The sequence below is a fragment of the Pollicipes pollicipes genome, unplaced genomic scaffold (genome assembly GCF_011947565.3).
Source record: "Pollicipes pollicipes isolate AB1234 unplaced genomic scaffold, Ppol_2.1 Scaffold_4219;HRSCAF=4965_pilon_pilon_pilon, whole genome shotgun sequence".
In the NCBI taxonomy this organism is placed as follows: Eukaryota; Metazoa; Arthropoda; class Thecostraca; order Pollicipedomorpha; family Pollicipedidae; genus Pollicipes; species Pollicipes pollicipes.
Window position 1 is genome coordinate 15,903,700 of NW_023596448.1, and position 20,211 is coordinate 15,923,910.

General features: G+C 50.0%; 1 protein-coding gene across 2 annotated transcripts in view; it reads left to right on the plus strand.

The window, feature by feature from the left end:
* LOC119095385 (uncharacterized) overlaps positions 1 to 10,449 on the plus strand; it is a 35,856-nt gene extending 25,407 nt beyond the window's left edge. For both annotated transcript variants that reach the window (XM_037218231.1, XM_037218232.1), the window contains exon 6: positions 7,849 to 10,449. In XM_037218231.1, the coding sequence (XP_037074126.1) occupies positions 7,849 to 8,069 (221 nt within the window). In that variant the 3' untranslated portion in view covers positions 8,070 to 10,449. The remainder of the gene's footprint in view (positions 1 to 7,848) is intronic.
* The last annotated feature ends 9,762 nt before the right edge of the window (positions 10,450 to 20,211 follow it).

Genomic DNA, 20,211 nt, shown 5'->3' on the forward strand with positions numbered 1-20,211 from the left:
TGTCTTGTTTCGTTCAGGTCCTTCACGCTCAACAGAGCAAAGGTCCCAATGCTCTTCTGCCCGCGATACACCCAGTTGCCAGACCGCGTTCGTTGCATCCACCAGCCCTTGCGGACGCCCCTTTGATCATGGGCGTAGCTGTGGGACCAGGGAGGTCTCAAGCGCCATGTCCCATCCACTGTTTATCAAGGCAGAAACTGGATCGCAATGCACGTGAAAGATCAAGTGCAATACGAGGATTGGTCCACCCGCTTCGGGGTAGTTCTTACGTCCATGTCTTCCTGAACACATTTTGCACAAAGGGAGCTTGGGCTCGACCTCGACGTGGATGGTGATCTCTCCATAACGCGGAGCAGCACATGCGCAGCAGTTCTGAACCTCCTGGCATGGCGGGCCTCGAGGATCTCATGTCGTGTGCAAATAGCCCGGAGAAACAGAGAGAGTACCAGCCTGGAAAGCGTGTGGCGCGAGTGGTTAACACCACCGGTGCGAACCAGGCCCCACTTCTGACCTTCCCCAGTTGCCTGGACCAGTCGCGAGACCATTGTATCAATGCGGGCACGCTGCGAGCGGTGGAGGAGTGTGGGTTCTTGTTGCTTTGGGGGCATCCACTGTGCGGGTTGTTCTCCTTGGCACGGTTCACGAGACGAAGAGGGGGAGCAGGGACGCTGGGAAGGCGCTTATCTCACATAGCTGCGTCAAGCCGCCCGTGCGGGCCGGGAGGCCACGTCGATGTTCGCCGCGCCCTTGACACCGGCGCTGGCGACTGTGTTGTTACCTAAACAGGCAGATGTTCGTGCTACTCATCGGCTGTGCTCGATGGCGAGCGTCACAACCGCCGCTGCCGCCCTCCCTCGCCGCCGCTGCCGCCGGTCTCACGACTGCCACCTCTAATGACGTGAACCCCAATCACGGACCGTGAATTACGAGCGCCGCGTGCAGGGCATAAAAGCCGCTGCGCAGGCGGGCCGGCGGTCGCCGCCGCCGCCGCCGTTTCGTCGACCATTGCGTCGCCCGTAAAGACAAAATGACAGCGCTCCGCGCGGCGGCCGCGTCGCCGGATACCGCCGGCCAGACCGCTAATTGAATTGTTGCGCTGCGCGCCAGCGGCGGCCATGTTGTGCCGTTGTCATGGCGACGCTGCCGGCGGCGCGGCCGGTCGCAAGTTACGTAGCGTCGTGGGCGGGTTGGCTGGTATCGCGCACGATCAGGCCGCTCGCGGTGGCTGCGAGGTTGCAGGACCGGCTGCAGGATTGCAGACGGCGAGGTGTGAGGGGTGAGGGGGGGGGGGGGGCGGGCTGGAATAACCGCCGCTCCGACATCGCCAGCGCCATACAAGGAGCGTGTCCAGCCGACCGATGGGCCGCCGGGCCTGCCGGAAAGAGTCCAGATCAGGTTTTCTGATGGAATCAGAGGAGAACCCGCCACCGGCTGGGCGGCGCGGAGGAGCATCCAGACATTTGAGCACGAGGGAGGGGTGGCCTTCCGCATTGGGATCATGGTATCAAGCTGTCCGTATTCGCCCATTGTCTGAGCCTGTCTGGCTTATCTAGTTTCCGTGCTCCGTCCGCTGTTACGTTCCCCGAATGCGGAGTGCCGTTTGATCGGTATGCGGAGTGGATATCGCCGGCGCGTTATCATAGAACAGCTGCCACGGAACTCCGGCTGGAGCTGACTGATTTCCGTGACTCTTCAGCGATCAGGTTTTGTGACCAATGATGCTGTCGTCTTCAGCACCGTCTGCAAGCAAAGTGGACTTTCCTTGCGGTAGAGCCCCGTTGTCTGCGATCTCGCCCCGCGTACCACGCTGGCGTGCTGAGAATGTGGTCAAGGGAGGGAGGGTAAGACACCACGCGGTTTTGTTCTGCAATACAAGGCAGAGTGTATCTTTCTTGGGCTGGTTGCGATCTCCGACCTCGCTGAATCAATTTGTATCAGTGGTTTGCACCCAAACAGTCACCTTGTTTTGATATCGGGTTTGATACCGTTTTGTTAACGGCGTTCTCCGGGTGATGTGACGCACGAAAACATCTTTCGGTGACCCGTTTCCAGTGGCATGACCTAACGGAGGCAGACCTTCGACCGAATTTGCAGCGCTCAAGGCTGCATAGCTTCTGACAAATCCAACATGCTGAGGATTCCTGGGCACGACTCGGCGAACTTTTTACAAGACTCGGCGGTGATGATCCTACCGGGGAATTGTGCGCTGTTTGCGTGCTGCAGCTTTCTGCGAACCCTACGTGCGCAATGCGGCCAGTCTCCGTGGATGTTCCATCATGACACGCGATGTTCACTGGATAGGTCTATACAGTGCTATTTACGTTTCGCTTCCATTAAAACATGGCGACGCGTGCAATAGGTTTGCCACGCGAGGGCCACTGAACCGCATCTCAAAACTGGTTTTCTCCGCAAATGCATTTTGTCCATCGCGAGGCACCCGCTGCTGCCCTTTGTTGCCAACACCGAAACGATGGGACGGTGCGTCGGAAGTACGCCAAACGACGCCTTGCTAGATTTTAGGGCACTACGTGTACCGACCCGGGGATGTGACCAGCTCCTGAGATTTGCGGTCCCGTCCGTACGGCCCATACAGTTACGTCCTGCCCGTAGCCCTGTCCACAAAAGGTGTGCCACCCAGCTGATAGCGCCTCGGTTTGGCAATGCTGACAGCGGGACGATAGGCACCAGCGAACGGTCAAGGGTGAACGACCCAGCGGGCTGACCTCAGCGTGACCTTAATGTGACCTCAGCGAGGTGTCAGCTGGTGCCTCGCGGGCGCGGTACGGGGTCGGAGTGTATTGGCAATGGGGTCAGGAGTTGGGGGCAGACGGCAAGAAACGAATGCCAGTTTTGGATGGCCTTTGAATGCGTGTTGGAGGGGGACTTCGTGCTGTGTTAGCGGTGGGAAACGATGTTTCAACAGGAAGATTGCGATAGATACGCGCAGAAACGCGTGTGTGTACAAGCGTCGTGAAAAGGTGAGCAAACCCCATTGCGAAGTCGGCTCATTAACGTCCATGTACTGGTATAACTAGATCTACAACTGTTATCTGTCCTCGAAGCTAGTCGTTCGGCCGTGCGATTCATCGGAGCTGGCCCCGTTACGTTGATAAAAGTAAGAAGAGGTTACTAAACGGAAACAAATATTCTGCTGAACGAACGTCGCGGACTACCTTCCCTAGTAATTCCACTCAACAGGGAAGGCATTTTATGGTCATAACTGTAAAGGTTAGAGCTATTTTAACAATGACAGCAACAACGTGACAGGCTTTTGTGGTACGGGGTGCTGCAATGTCGTGCATGCACACGTGGACAGTGTTCGATAAGTGCCAAGGTAACTCGTAAGGACTAGATTAACTCTGAACCAGTCACAGATGTTTGTTGTATAAGGTGTGAGTATGACCTGAAGTCTCGCTTTCTCTCGTTACAGTAATAAGCAAACTGGCGTAAAAGCTCTGGACGGTCAAACGTTCTCTGCGGCAAGTCATTCCTGTGCTTTCATGCGCTAATTGGCCATGAACCGCATGGCTTGAGTTGGCCATGCTCAGCATACTCGCCAAGACCCGTGATGCGCCTAAACCGCACAAATCGCACCAATTTTCTCAACGGGATTGTTACTGAGGAATTCACAATGTGGACAATTGTCGTGACAGTGCATTTCTATGGCCCCGCAAAAGATCAGCTGCTGGTGCCCGGATCGTGCGGTTAATTGTTCGTGTCCGATCAGAATCTTTATGGGGTGTCGGTACAGCGATTCCTAAATCGATTCCAAATTGACGGCACCCGAAGCGCGGGCTCGGGAGCTACTGGGTTCTGGGAGTGCGGGTTGATGAACCCGGCTACCAACAGCTTGTAAGATTTAGCGTGGGGGTCTATGACGTTGTGTGGGAAGAAGCTAATAAAAATTCCCTGGAGCCCCCGAGGCGGGGCAATTTTCCCCGGTATTGAACGCCATGAAACGGCTTGCGCTGCGATATATTAGGGTTTTGTCCGCAGCCCTGGACGCTATGGGTCCAGCTCTCGCTGGTCCCATAGCACCAGTGAATGAGACGGTGGGAAGTGGTCTCGTATTCCTGTCGCCCTTGTCGCGCCTTGCCATCTCGCCCCTCGGTGGAGCACCTCAAAACTGCCGCTGTGAAGGCGTCTGTCCTCCCAATTACCATTCCTGGGCTCGCCGCTGGCATGCAGAGGGCGTTCCGTCCGGCTCGCCGCCAAATGCACGCACGCATCCGCGAGGAATGCAAACTGGCGCCCCATGCGGGCGCCCATTGGTCGGGATACCTGACGTCATTCGCAATGCACTGACGTCACGCAGTTCCGGCTAATTGATAGGCCATCACGCAGTGAACGTTTCTTGCTGATCCGGACTCGGCTGTGCTTGCGGCCGTTTAGTGAAGGGTCACCTACACCGTAAGCCATGGGCGTAGCCAGGAAAGCAAAATGTCAGTCGGTGTACTCTCGTGTCATGGGCCTTGGCGCTCATGTCATTTTTGATATCGATCTGTATATATATATATATATATATATATATATATATATATATATATATATATATATATATATATATATAATATATATATATCATATCTAATATATATATCTATCTATATCTCTATAATCTATACTATATATATATATATATATATATATATATATATATATATATATATATATATATATATATATTTATGCATGTACATTTGTTCTTGTATATGCATACATGTATACATATATGCACATTATACATATACATCTCTCTCTCTCTCTCTCTCTCTCTCTCTCTCTCTCTCTCCTCTCTCTCTTCTCCCTCTCTCTCCTCCTCTCTCTCTCTCTCTTCTCTCTCTCTCTCTCTCTCTCTCTCTCTCTCTCTCTCTCTCTCTCTCTCTCTCTCTCTCTCTCTCGCTATCTCTCTCTCTCTCTCTCTCTCTCTATCTCTCTCTCTATCTATCTATCTATCTATCTATATCGGCAGATCCTTTCTTTTAAGCTTGTTTGATTAAAAACGATCACTCACTCAGCCTTGACAAGCTTTTATATACACTGTTCGAGTTTCCGGGCTTTTGACTTAGCATTATCGTTTAGACCGAAGATAGTTTGCGCAAAATCACTCTTATCTTCGTCAGTCTGTACATTCTTGTGTTTCCAGATTTTATCTCAACGTCGGAGGAGTCTGCATGACATAAGAAATAAGCTTGTAGTTTTACGGATATGAATTGTGCTTTACTATCTGAAAAAAACATATTTTATTATCAAGAAGACAAATGAAGCACGGCCAGTGGAAGTAAGACAAACTTGTATTGCTATTTTCATGCATATAGAATGCACTCAAGGAATGAAAACAATACAAAGACGCAAGCACATTGCCACAATCACATCTATAGTACTTACCGCCCACCGCCTAATAGCTCAAGCACTGTGCAAGAATGTGTTTGTCTTGTCAGGTACGGAGAGAGTACTCCCTCCCTATAAGGTGAAAGACACCGATAGGATGTCAGAAAGCCATGACCAGAAGACATAACATAGCATGACTTGAAGACTGCGCTTCCATGAGACATCATTGCTAACGTTCTCAGGGCAAGGTGGTGCTATGCAATTGATTTTCTATCCAGATGCTATCATTACAAAATGAAATGAAATGCTGTCATTGACTGCTGTTTTACACAGTTTGTTGTAAGTTGTCATTATAAACCATTAGGAAAATGATACAATGCGAAATAGTACATGCGTGTGATTTCCTGTTGTACTGTTCAAAATAACAATTGATTTGGCTTGAAGTGGAAATGGGCAGCAGTGATCATATTTCACCTTGTTTTAAAAATCTTAAGATGGTACACTGCTTGTACAATGTAAGGCATGCCAAGTATGTAAAGGGAAGTGAGATGACCTCGTTCCAATAATTAGATACGTGATATTCGTTAAGTAAGCTGTATTTCGCATGAAATGCGCGACTTACCAAATACCTCGCATATAATTATTTTAAGAAGGTTATCGTGATTCCTTTTTAATTATTTCAAAAAATCCGAGTGCAGTGATGATGAATTATGGAAAGAACAGTTTTATAGGTGCTGCTGCTTGTGCGCCAACAGAAGTCTTGTAAATGCAGTTTCGTCATTAAGTTAAACAACTAAAACACCAGCAGCTCAAAGTCTTCCTTGACCGCAACCATCTTAAGATACATCGCAACCAGGACAGCAAATGTGTTTCCACAAGCAGTCCCAATCCCGTGAGAGAGCGGACGCTAGCGAAGATCAACAGGGAAGTGAGTTTCCGCCCCACCCCGGCCATTTGCTGAGCGCGCCCCTGCGCACCCATCCGGACGCATTAAATGACATCAGCGCCCAGCTGGCTGTTATAAAGCGGGGGAAACGAGCTGACAGCACTGCGTGGGTTGAGAGTCACTGCCCGGTAACTCTTTGCAGCAGACCAGGCGTAGCGACGGCCAGACGACCGGTCCACGAACGCGGCAGACATAACACGTGCCGAGTCCGGTGCGGCCCCGCCCTTGGAAGCATGTCTGTGTACGTGGACAGCGTGTTGGTTCAGACGTGTTCGCCTGCTTTCAAAAGCTCTTTCGAGCCCGCGGTTGTAACAGGCATGCGTATGGCAGGCGTGGTGTGGGGAGGCGTCGTCGCGACCTGCCCCGCCGGATTGTGTACTTGAGCGCGCCACTGGAACAGTCCCGGCCAGCGTTGTGGGCCCCAGCCGTAAACCATCTGTGCTCGCCATGAAGGAGGCCTGGCTGAGTAGAACCGCGTGTGAGGTTACGTAACCGCGTCACAGGGGGCACCCGTGCGGCGCTTCGTCGCTTCACCGCATGCCGCTGACTGGGTGGTGTACGTAGTGACAGGCCGGGCAGGCCATCTTCGATCGTAGCCTCCCTCGCAAATGGCGGACGTTGGTACCTGCGACGGGGCTCAAGCGGTTGGTACTTGCGACGGAGCTGAAGCGGTTGGTACTTGCGACGGAGCTGAAGCGGTTGGTACTTGCGACGGAGCTGAACCGGAAACGCATCGACAGATCCACTATCACGCACTGTCCATCCGGTGCTTCCTCGGCGTCGAGCGTTTCCGAGCCTGCGCCGCCCGCCGCTGGGAGCTGGCGTGCGCCCTTCCTGTCAGTCCTGTGGGACCCTATAAAGAAAGTCAACTATGCTGGCGTGTCCGTGCCTGCGTTGCCCACCGCTGCGAGCTGGTGCGTGCCGTTCCCGTCAGTCCAGTGTGGCCCTTCAAAGAAAGTCGCCTCAGCGTGTGCACGCCCCGCGACGCTAGTCAGCGTGGCTGACTGACTTGCGACACAGGGTAGCCGGTTGGTCAGAGGTCCACAGCTGTGGCACAGGGTGGCCGAATACGCCCCTGCAAGCCATCAGATAACGGGCCCAGATGGGGCGCGAATTATTCATGAGGCGGTGCAGTGTGCACAGATCGCCGTCCTCTCTTTCTCTCCCTCTCGTAGCTTTGACCTTATGCTGACCATGACGGACCCGAAGGCTGTCGAAAGGAACCCATGTTTTACGGAAGCTCTCCACGGGGGTTGAAAAGGCCGACACCCTGAAATCTATGGAAGGCTGTGCTCGCCAATGACACCAGGGTAAGTTGATAATTTCGTGAAGCGCGTGCAAACATCGGTTTTTAACGACGCTGGTTCGAGTAGGCCGTTACGGCCATTTCTGCATTTTTGGAGGCTTATCAAGACCACGAATGGGTTCCTCACCTTTCATATGCTGGTCACTGTGTTATGTGGGCCCGTGGTCCGGCTGTATGCCCCATCTCGGCCCGCCAAAACCGACACCGTTGAGAGGTGACAGTTTCGCGGTCGGCTCGGCGACTGACGCGCCACCTATTCCGGCAGATGATGACAGCGCGCGCCACCAGCTGCCCAACGACCAAAGCATTACGCACCTGGAGCGGATGGAGACGCTGCTGCAGGAGCTGGTGGACATGCAGCGGGCCTTCCTGCTGTCAGAGGAGCGCCGTCGCCGTGAGCAGCTCATCCGCGAGGAAAACTGGCGCATGCAGGACAAGGAGTTCCTGGTGCGCCTGGCGCAGACTCTGGCCAACTCTCACCACTGAGCCGGCTGCGCCGGGCGACCGATCGTCGCTCAAGGCTGGAACCGAAGCAGCACGCGAACGAGTGCAGACGACGCGCGTGGTGGAGCGTGAGATGGCGCAGTGTGGCGCGCGCGCGGCGCGGCCAACGTGACGTAGCAGCGGCGCGGCGGCAGATGGCGTGGCGGTCGCAGCGGCCCGCGCGCGCAGAGGGCGCCCGTGTTTTGAGTACAACGCGATGTCCAGTCTCTGTCAGGGCTGGGTACGGTCTCTGGCGCGCGCCCTCGGAATAGGGGGCGCTGCTGGCGCGTGGTGCGACGGAGTGAAGGACTCCTAGGCGGGCTGTTGACTGGCGGCAGTGAGTGAGGGAGTGGGCATAGTGGAAACGTAACGCACAGCGTTTTATTCTTAGTCGTGCATGGATCGACTTGTTGGAATGTAGCGAAAAACGCTGAACAGTGGATGGCAAAATGTTGCGAGCGACATGGGCTGACACGTAGGATAGTTCGTTAGATTTTAGTCACCAGGTCTGCGTGTCGGCTGTTGCGCGGTTGCTTCAAGCAAATATTTTTACCAACACAATCACGTGTGTCACACATCAGCGACCGACTTCGTCACCACGGATCACGAACATGGTTCTGCTTTTTTCATGTTTAAAATAGAAGGGTTGAAATAACCCTGCGTTGTGGTCATACGTTAAGGCTATTCTGACGCACGCGTCAAGTCATCAGATCAAACTTAACACCATTCATATGTGCGGACCTCGGAGCATTGGTGGCCAAGCTTATGGCATACGGTGATGAATATCACTCTAAACATAGCCCGTAAATGCGGCCGTAATTGAGGCAGCGGACACCACGAAAGACACAACAACAAAAAAAAAATGTCGTGTCGCTATGGCTCTGTACATACTTGCTCTTCTAAATGCTAATCTGCCTACGCAACATTTCACGATCACTCCATGTATAGCGAGAACACGAGCCTGGCACATGTGCAGCCACAGTCCGCACAGCTAGGTGCAGTGTCGACTGCTGAAGGTAGGGGAAGGGGTCGGACGGAGGGGAAATCGAGGAGACAGAGAGTACCTTAGGTTAATGCTTTTCGTGCGGCTGCATACGCATGGTGTCAAGGTTCAAGATGCGTTGGGGACGCGCCCCGATCCCCACTGACCCCACCTTTGCGTACAACCTGTATGTCTGAGATGCAGCCGGACTTGGCGATAGGCATTGCATTGGTCGCTGTTTGCTCTCGATCTAGCGATGTGAATAACTGTGACGATCTTTTGGTACGTGCTGAACGCGATGTGCCTTTTGCACCTCGAGGATAGAGGTGCCATCTACCCACAGCTCACAATTGACAACGGACCAACGTCTGCCAAGTTTTATGGGTTTTCTGGTTGGGCAATAGGCTAGTCAGAAAATGCACCGCGCACACGTTGCCCTTAATATAAAATATCAGTGCACCGCCAGCAAGGATGGGACGTGCCAGGCCTTAATATAAAATATCAGTGCACCGCCAGCAAGGATGGGACGTGCCAGGCCTCTGCAAGATGAACACCTGTGCCCTCCCATACTGCACTGAACATGTCCAGTTGCATCTCATGTCTGTACATATTTATGCCACATTGTCCCGGGTCAGGGTGCGGCGCTCCCGTGGCGTGGATGAGGAATGGGGTCTCGCGGGTGCCTTGTGGGCAAGCAACAGGCTCTTGTGAGTGCTTTGTGGGCAAGCAACAAGCTCTTGTGAGTGCTTCATGGACGAGAAGCCAGCTCTGTCGAGGGCCTCGGGAGGGGGAAAGTCAGCTCCGGCTGCGAGTCTCTAGTGCGAACATTGAACTGTTGGGGTGAATCTCGAGTGCAAGCATTGAACTGTTGGGGCGGGTTTCTAGAATGAGCAGCGAGCGGTTAGGCGAGTTTCAAATGCGAGCAGCGAGCTCTTGTGGCGAGTCTCGAGTGCAAGCAGCTACCCGTGGGGGCGAGTCTCGAGTGCGAGCAGCTAGCTGTTGGGGAGAGTTATGAGTGTGAGCAGCGAGCTGTTGGGGCAAGTCTCGAGTGTGCACAGAGAGATGTTGAGGCGAGTCTTGAGTGTGAACAGCGAGCTGTTGGGACAAGTCTCGAGTGTGAGCAGCGAGCTGGTGGGCCGAGTCTCGAGTGTGAACAGCGAGCTGTTGGGCCGAGTCTCGAGTGTGAGAGCAAGCTGGTGCGTGACACGGGCAGCACCGCGCTGGTCAAGGCACTGATCTGGCCCAGGGGCGCCGGATGACAGCACGCGCCGCTCCAGAACATTCCGTGGTCTCGTACCGTGCTGTCGATGATGCATGAATTGTTGGTTTTCGAACTGTGGGGAGATGGGATGACCACTGTTCTAGCGGCAATACAACCGTGTCTCGACGGTGTTCTCCATTGTTATTTGTACTCCAGCGCATACCGATCATGCGTAGATGTAGACAGCAGCGGGCTCGAGGCGGTGTCGGGGAGCTGACAAAGCTTTTGTCTGAGAGGACACGTTATAATCTTTCGGGCGGCAAGACTAAGTGTTTGTTTTTCCGACAGGGCGGTACGTGCTCTTCACACCATGTTGTGGCATGGGTATCACCCGATCCCATGTCGCAACATGGTTTATGATTTCGCCGGCCTTCTGAGCTAACAAAAGTCCGCTGCTATCAGCCGCTACCACCAGGATGAACGGTGTTCGAGACACCTTGCGCTGCTGTGATTCCCTAGTCACGCAGGCCTCGCTGAAAATGAGGGGCATGTGCTGAGGTCAAGGTAGTGGTAAGCGGAGCCAGGACGGTGAAAAACGCACTGACTTGGAAAAAATGTCACGTGATTGACACTCTGCTAGCGGCCACCGGCTCCTGACACCCGGCTAACTGCCACCGGTTCCTGGCACTCCTCTAGCTGCCACTGGCTCTTAACGACCGTAACACGTTTAGGCGATTGGGAGTCATCAAAGAACAGACTGTAGCAGATCTTGCTGTGAGAGACCAGGCCAAGGCTCGGTCTGGCCGACGCAGAATCGACTGAATAGCGATGTGTTTGGATGGTGGGGCGACTGCAAATGCTGCCTCTGAATGGAGCTTGCTCTTGTCACCCACAGGACATACAGCTAAGACAAGATCCCATACTCCAACCAGCGTTATAACGCCTCCTTATAAGGAGAGCGGCCAAACAAAGAACCAACCCAAACAGCGTTTTCACTTCATCACCGAAGAAGATTTTAAAACGGCGCACGGCGCGACGGCATGGCTTAATCGGACGCGGCAGTTTCGCTTTGTGACTGAGGATTACATTATGCGTACCATTGCAAAGTAGCGCCTAAATGATATGCATTGGCCAATGCTTACCAGGGTGCGATGACTTATTATACTGATGTGCAAACCACAAACATGAGCTCTGCTTTTTTTGTCTGCGAACGGCGATTTCGTCACGTAAAAAGATCGGCCTACCAATTATTTTAAGCTCAGGAACATGCCATCACAGCTGAATGAATCGGAGTATGCTGTCATCGTCGGATGATCAGAAGAATGTCATCACTGATGAATGAGATTTTTGGCATTAATGTCTGCAGGCGAGGGCTAATCGGCCCCTAGGTCCGCAGAAATGATCGTATCGAACAGCAAGAACCGCCCACAGGAAAGGTCGGGCGGCGTTTGTAGCGTTGGTCAAGACCGACGAATGATGATATCATACACAGGAGTGCTGCCCAGCTTAAAGCATGCCAGCCGCTCTTCGTCAAATGTGTGACGTCAACAATACCGTCACGGATGTGACGTCACTGCTCAGAGCCGGAGCCCATTCAGGGAATTCGTCCGCAGTTTCATTCATGAACGGCGGATGCGTGATACATGAATGAATGAATGCTGGGTCAAGGGTTCGTTTCGCTGGCGTATTTTCGAACGGCTGGCCACCCCGTGAAAACAGAAGTGGGGTATGGAGTATGATAGGCCATAATTGTAAATGCAGCACTGATTCCATCACAGAATGACCATCAGCCTCATCGGAGATGCATGCTGCGGTGCCGGTGTTTGAGTTCTTGTGTATACTGTTGCGTTAAAAACTGCAAAGCATACAGCGTTGTGTACGGTATTGTGCAAAAATATCAACAGTCCTTTTCGTTCATTTCTTTTCATCTGTAGGCCTCCTAAGAAATTAATTTCAATTACATTTAGGGCATTACATAATCTGTCTAAGGCCTTGGTTTCTAAGAAGCAAGCAATGCATGCAGAACGGCTCAGTAAAAATGCCCACAGAGCACACGACGTGCACCACCGCAGCATCCGCCTGATCCTCCCAGTGATACTCAGGCTCAGTAGCGAAAAGCCTAGGTTTCAGCACCTAATAAACTGTGCATCGTTCTGGATTGTAACACCGGCTGAGTGTAGCGTTCTCAGCGGCACAACCAGCCGCTTTGTCGGGCAGACCTCATATTTGCTGGTGATTTGCAGCTTCTGAAAATATATGTGCGCGAGTAATAATGACATGCGACTTCTTTCTTTTAGAAAAGTTGTGTGAGCGAACAACACTTGGACCTAATCCATACCCACCGTGAAAGGTCAAATCCAGACCCACAACCAATTTGGAGCTGGCGAAAACGTGTACTTTGACCTCAAAACTAATCGCACCCAACGGTACACAAACGTACACAAAGAAAAACGGATGCAAGCATGTGGTCAGGGAGCGTAAGCAGAAAATACATAAATGCACTTTAATTGAGATACATGAATCAGTCGGACATTTCATAAATGTATATATATATATATATATATATATATATATATATATATATATATATGTGTGTGTGTGTGTGTGTGTGTGTGTGTGTGTGTGTGTGTGTGTGTGTGTGTGTGTGTGTGTGTGTGTGTGTGTGTGACAATGTTTAATGACAACCTAATGCAAGACAGCCTTTCAAAGCTCAAAAGTCTTATACAGAGCACAAGATCATCCAGACAGGAAAATGAACGAATCCATTTTTATAGGAAATCGGCAACCAGACATAAATGTACAGGGCTCATCATGGTCGATTGTGCAAATGTGATTAGTGTCTTAATGCGTGATGCGTGCTAGCATGCAATCGCTCACATGCACGAGTGATACCTGATAGGTGATGAGCGTTGCCTGTTTCGTCTGAATGGTTCGCACGTTTGCACACGCATTTTTCACATATTTGAATCCTTAGATATACACTGTATCATATGAATTGCGGAAAATTGCTCCTTGTCTAACCTCCTAAATGTTAGTGACTTTTCAAAATTGTGGCTCACTGTTTCAAAAAAAGCCTGGAAAATGGAGTGGAATGAGCACACAATTTTTAATTTTGGATCTACTTCTTATATTCGCTTCGATAAAGGCATGGTACCAAAGCTGCGCACGCTCTTTCACTCTTCCCCTAAGTCATTTTATGGAATCATTTTTGAAGGATTTCGAGCGCAGCACTAAACTTTGGGTATCTGAGGTAGCTGACCTTGATGGTTGACGGTCCACTACCTATATTTCTAGGTCAGTTGCTGAGTATTGCTGTTCGAAAGGTGGCCTATTTAAGTCAAGCACGATGCGCACGCAGTACTGGCGTTTTGCTTTAACTATCATGATGAAGTAAATAAGCGACAACAGCCACACAGAGTCGAACGTTTTCATCTGTCAAACAATGCAATGCAATATCACTGACTTGAGATTTCCATCTGAAGCATTGGGCAGGGTTTTTATGCAGCGAAGCATTGCGCAGTGCTCTACCAAGCAGGCAGTGCGAAAAAAGCCATTGGTTGTAGGTGGTCGATCGTTGAAGGAACGGACTGATGTCATGAGGTTAGGTGGGTAAATCATGCCAACATATGCTGCCTGGTGAATTTACTACAAAGTTGATTCGGCGCTTCGATGGTTCTCTAAGAAAGTTCTCACGATAACCGAGTGGACTGCGTGTCATAGTCACTCTTGGAGAAAAAGCGGTTGGATGCGGACATCTGACCTTGCTTTACTTTACATTCTGACGTTTCCCGACACAGAAATCGGACCTTACCCCAAGGTACTTTTAACACGTGCTCAGGTGGTCGGCTAGACACCCTTCGCTCGGGTGGGGTCAATTTGACCCCCTGAGATCTCAGAAACTAAGAAGGCTAGAAACACCAAATTTATGGTGTGCATTGACCTGCACGTCAACTCACTTAGGTCAAAGTTTGAGATTCTTAGGTCATGACCTCCAGGTCAAATAAGGTCAAACAATGTCAATTTCAAGGTTGTTCTCCAAAGTACCCCTAGAACCCAGATAGCTGTTTCTAAGCAAAAAATCGCATGCTCATTCAAGATCTGTGACCTTGCTTGACCTTTTGAAGGTCATGGTGAGCAAAATCATAGAAGACTGCTCTGAGTTTTGCATTTGAATAAGCGGCAAAGGTCACGCTAGGCAGTATGTTCCTTAAAACAAAATGTTGGCCTGGGTCATTTTAGGTCAGCTACCTATTCTGACCTCTAAGAAGTTTATAGAAGATGTATAATGCGGTTCCTGCGATCAATGAATTTGAAATGGGCACCAGAACGTTCAATACAACAAGGGCTAAAGCAACAAAACAGGTTGTTTTTTACCTTGGTCTAACCTTAATACTTGATCTTAGGTCAGCTCAATTTGCTCATTTGATATTCGTGCTGCCTAAGAAAGCGTCTCAGAGATGTATGGCTTCGTCTAGCATTCTGTTGTTGCACTAGATTGAACAATTCCCTAGAAATTGACTGCGCTGAAACTATGGCCTGGATTTGACCTGCCATAGTTCAGCGACCTTACGAGGTACATCTAAATTTGTGATGTCAGACGATTTTGTATTCAACTGTCTACAACTATGCAAAAATTGGCGCGGCTACGCCGCCCGGTTCGGAAACAATTCTGGAAAAACCTGCGGGATGGTCAATATGACCCCCCAACCGAGCGCGTGTTAAACATGCACTTGACATGTGCAATCAACAGGTATCTTGTATTTATATGCGTACGTACAATATATATCACAGTCTGGATTACGGAACCTAACCGGCCAGAGCGGAGGACTTTAAAACCTAGAAACCTCAATTGACCATTAGGCTATCATATATACACATCAATCTGCCTGGTCAACGGCAAGAATTAATCTCCACACTTACTGCACAGCTTAGCACCGAGTCACGAACGTTAACGAGTCATAGACGAACCTGATGTTAACAAGTTATAGACGAACATCCACGTTAACGAGCCATGGACAAATATGAACGTTAACGAGGCATGGACGGGTATGGACGTTCACGAGTCATGGATGGGCATGAACGCTAACAAATCATAGACAAACATGAACGTTAGCGGGTTATGGACAAATCTGACCGTAAACGAGTTATGGACGAGCATGAACGTTAACGAGTCATGGACGAATATGTGCGTTTATGAGCCATGGATGTGCATGAACGTTAACGAGCCATTGACGAGCATGGGCGTTAAGGAGTTATGGACGGGCATGCACGTAAACGAATCATGGAAAAACATAACCGTTAGCGGGATTATCGACCATTATGAACGTTAACGGGTTATGGGCAAATCTGAACAATAACGAGACATGAACGAGCATGAACGTTTACCAGTCATGGACAGGCACGAATGTTAACGAGTCATGGACAAATATAACCGGTAACGGGTCATGGACAAATATGAACGTTAACGAGTCATGGACGAGCATCATCGTTAACGAGTCATGGACAAATATGAAGGTTAGCGAGTCATGGACGAGCATGGACGTTAACGAACCGTTGACGAGCATGAACATTAATGAGCCATGGACGAGCATGAGCGTTAACGAGTCATGGACGGGTATAAGCGTTAATAGCGGAACGCTGATATGCCAGACCAGCAGAGGGTGACGGGATTCCAGGCCGAATCAGCCCCCTGGACTCGGACTGAGAGTGGCGACTTTGGGAGTCCCGGCGCCCACCGTCCTTGATTATCTGGCGTGCGTGGCAGGCTGCTCTCGACAATTTGGCTAGATCGGTAAGGTTTCACTCCGCCGCAAACTCCTCTTCAACGTCTGAGGTTTCCAAAGCTTAAAAACTTACCGATAGTCGAATGGGAAGGCCAATAACGGGGGGGGGGGGGCTTTGCAGGCTGTAGTACCACCTAGCGCGTATAGGTGGCGCATGTGTACTCATGACCATTTATGACGTCACCATCCGTTGATGCAGCTGGTTGTCTCCAGGGTGACCTCGATGACCCGGTAGTCGGAGTGCTTTGCAATGGTTAATGTGGAGGGATTTTGGATGCAAGATAGGTTGAACATTCTTTACTCGCCAAACAGGTCAGTTGTAAGCGGACGAGTCCCTGTTCGTTTCCCATTAGAACATTTTTCCCCTAATAGAAACGCGAAAAACGTCGCGTCATATCACATATCCACATGTTGCACTTGTGCAACATCACCCACATACGCCAGCGACAAGCAGACCGTCGATAGCGCAGCGTTGTGATGGACGATGAGCGCCGCCTTACACGGAGTCTAGGAACTAGTCGCCTGAATCTATAAGCTAAGTGTGGATGTGTCAAATCAGTTTCTTCCTCAAACATCACTAAGGAGTCTGATTACGTGATGAGCAGAAATTTTGCTGCTCAAAATAGTAAATTGTGAGATGCAAGGTCAGTTTACGCTAAGGTTACTAGACTCGAGGTCAGGCTACACTGCATGCATTTATATAATATTCCAGCTTTCTCCATGCAATATAGAATTAAATGATCTGAAGGCTTGTCAAATACACAGGTTCATCAGCGACAAATTGGCGTAACAAATCAGTTCGGTTAAGTATAAACTGACCAGACGTTTGGTGACCTGATGTGACCAGGTATAATGTGATTCTCCCTGACTGGTAGATAGCTAAACTGGTCGACGCATTTTATCAAGGCAATTCAAAAGAAACGGAAAATTGTGAAATACCATGTTTGGAAGCAAAACTCACGTGCCACATAGAGCATGTATCAAGTGCAAAGCACGTTGTTCACACAGCTGGCACGGTCTGGACGTTAGTCCCGAAGCCTTGAGCAGCCTTAGCTCTCATCGGCGTTCGCGGGTTGAATTCAGTCGGAACTCCATCCTGCCGCTTGTCAAAAAGAGCATCCAAGAAGACGGCGATGGAATCCGTTCCGTTCCGTATACACCAACAGCCATTACACGTAATATGTGATATGATTTGTGTGAGAATCAGCAATATTTGGTCGATGCCGGTATCTACAACGACTTTCATTTAATATATGCACTACAAACCCAAGTTTGCTTGCAGCGGCTGCAAGTGACGGGATAACTGGCCCGGACCTCTTCATGGTCCATTACCTTTGACATTTACCACACCGATACGGCAGCGTTGCTGGGTATCCGTTTTCGGAAGGTAGCGTGGTCGGGACTGCCCAGCACTGCAGTCTTTGTGAGATCTATCTGTGGCGGATGCGTCAGGCTGTTTCCTAGAACCCGCGCTCCTAAACTGGAAGCACTCATCCCACGCAAGGGTACTAACAACGTAAACGGTGAACGGAGACAAAGCTGTGGTTGAGTTGTATGAAGGCCTTATCCTACAGCTCATTTTAGCGCTGTTCAAATGTCACTTGTCGTTATTGGGGTTCTACGACGTGCTCAACTGCTGAAGCTATATGGCGTCGCCTGCCATTCATCCTGGCAGGAAGGACGGGCACCGCGGGGGATAGAGCTTCGTACCTCTTGTTTCCCAGACGCGCAGTGGTTAACGCAGACGCGTTGACCACTACACTATCGGAACCCCATTACTGGACCTCAAAATTCAAAAGTCACTGATGCAGTTAATACCCGCAGAGTACAAGGACGAAATTAACATGGCACATCATGAGTGCATGCACCTGAGAATGACTCGGATTGTTTGTCTCTACAATGCACAAAGCAGAAACGCTCCTCAGATGGAAACGATGCAACCGATTTTCTGCCGTTTCAAAAGTATGACCACGGGCTGTGAAATATTGAGAGAGTCAGCATTAGCATCCACACAGCACACAAAATGCTACGCCGGCGCCTGACATTCCTGGTTTTCCATTGGAATCTCCCTCAGTTTGCCGTGAAGAACACCAATTCCACACCATGCATCATCTACCCATTTTTCGTTCTACACCATAGAGGTATACAATTTTAAATTGCATGGCGCGCTTTTATTAGCATAAGCTATCAACAAACCCCCAGGAATCGTGTAACACGTGCTCGGGTGGGTGGGGCAATGTGGCTCCCTCCCCCCCCCCCCCCCCGAAGGTTTGTACAGAATAATTCCTGAACGGAGCGGCGCAGCCACACCAAACTTTGCAGGCGATGCCATAAATTCTAGCTGTACGCAACTGACCAGCGGATCTTTTTGTATGCACAAAAGATATACCTTGTAAGGTCGTTGAGCTATGGCAGGTCAAAGTCGGGGCGTGGCTGTCAGCGAATGCAATTTCTAGTGAATCGCTCAGTCTAATGCCTTAGCGGAGTGTTAGACGAAACGATGCATCTCTGAGATGGCTTCTGAGCAACAGAACAGTTAAATTTAGGATTACAACGAGTTTCAATGGCCTAGGGTCAGGTATTAATGGCATACCGAGGTTAAGATCATCCCGTCTTTCGAGATTTTGGTGTATTGGGTAGTTTCCGGTGTTCATTTTGTATGCATTAATATCCGAAAACACATCAGATTATTTCAAAGCTGTTTTAGAGATCAGAGTAGGCCATTGATCTGAAATGACCCAAGTCAACTATTTGTTTTAGGAACAAACCGCCTTATGTAATCTCTGACGCTTAGTTGAATAAAACATTGCAAAACCTACTCGCAAGATTTTGGTCAACGCGCCCTTCTAAATGGCAAAGAATGCCACCGACCTTAAACTAATACCAGCGATCTTTTGCTCAGAACATGTGTCTAATTCAAGGCCGTTGCATACGGAGGTCGGGGGCACGTTGGGCACACACCTGAAGTTTGACCTTGTCTGCCCTTATTTGACTGGAAAGTCATGACCAAGGAACCTCAAATTTTGTCACGAGTGAGTTCAAATACAGGTGAGTCCACACTGTGAATTCCTTGTCTCTAGATTTTTTTTTAGATCTCGCGGGAGGTTCAGTTGGACCCCACCCAAGCAAAGGGCATTCAAACGGTTATCCGGGCACGTGTTAAGGGCACCGACTTTGAGTACCAAGGGCTGGTTTTTTGCTGGGGCATATTTAGCTATGATGCATCGAACGCCTGGTGTCGGAACGTTTACAACACGTGGCTATTGTTCACTTCGCGACTGGCGATGTGCAGTAGATTCGCGTTGCTTATCCCAAATCCCTGACATGCTAGCTGAATCGGAAAAAGTTGAAGAACAGGAAGTCTAAACCTCACGGGTATAAAGCCCATAATAAAAGCCATTTGAATGTCATTTAAACACGCGGGTAGACAAAAGAGCTCAGGATCGGAGGGTCATCACGATTTTACGGCTGACATGAAAGGGGATGTCGCCCTGGTGCACTATAGTGCCCCTTGGATCCAACGTGCTTCGCCATTCTGCATTTCTGGGCCAGCTTGTCTGGGCCGGCCGCGTATCCAACTGTAACATTTACAAGTGCAACGTGCATTTATGAGTGCACTGGTTGGATACCCACTGGTTCCTGACCGGCTGTGACATGATCTTCGCTTGTTCGTTTGACTTTATGCTGGATCTTGACTCTTGCCGGATTTGCAGAATAATTTCGAGGTGGATCGGAGTTCTTTCTTGATATCTGGCCATATTCCAGGCTGGATCTTAATTATTGTCGGATCTCTCAGCTAAAGCTCAGACCAGCTCATCATTCTTGCCAGAACCGTGTCCATAATCAAAGTCGGATATTGTTTTTTGTTTTGTTTTTGTTTTTGTTTTTGTTTGTGTTGCTGGATCCATTGGCTTCGCGCCAAGCTGGACGTTGGTTCTTGCTGTTGTTCTCAGCCCGACTCAATGCTAAGTCCTGGTTCCAGATGGATCTTTCGTTTGATTTAAAACTTGTTTCTGTAGTCTTTCTGGTTCTGGAACAAGAAACTAGTTCCCAGGATGAAATCTTAGGAACCAGGCGCATGCTCGAGGGGAAATAATTTGACGGCTAAGCCATGTCAGTAATTCCCTGTATTCGATAACACGCGATGCGTAGGTAATCTGTTCATCCTGTACTTATCTT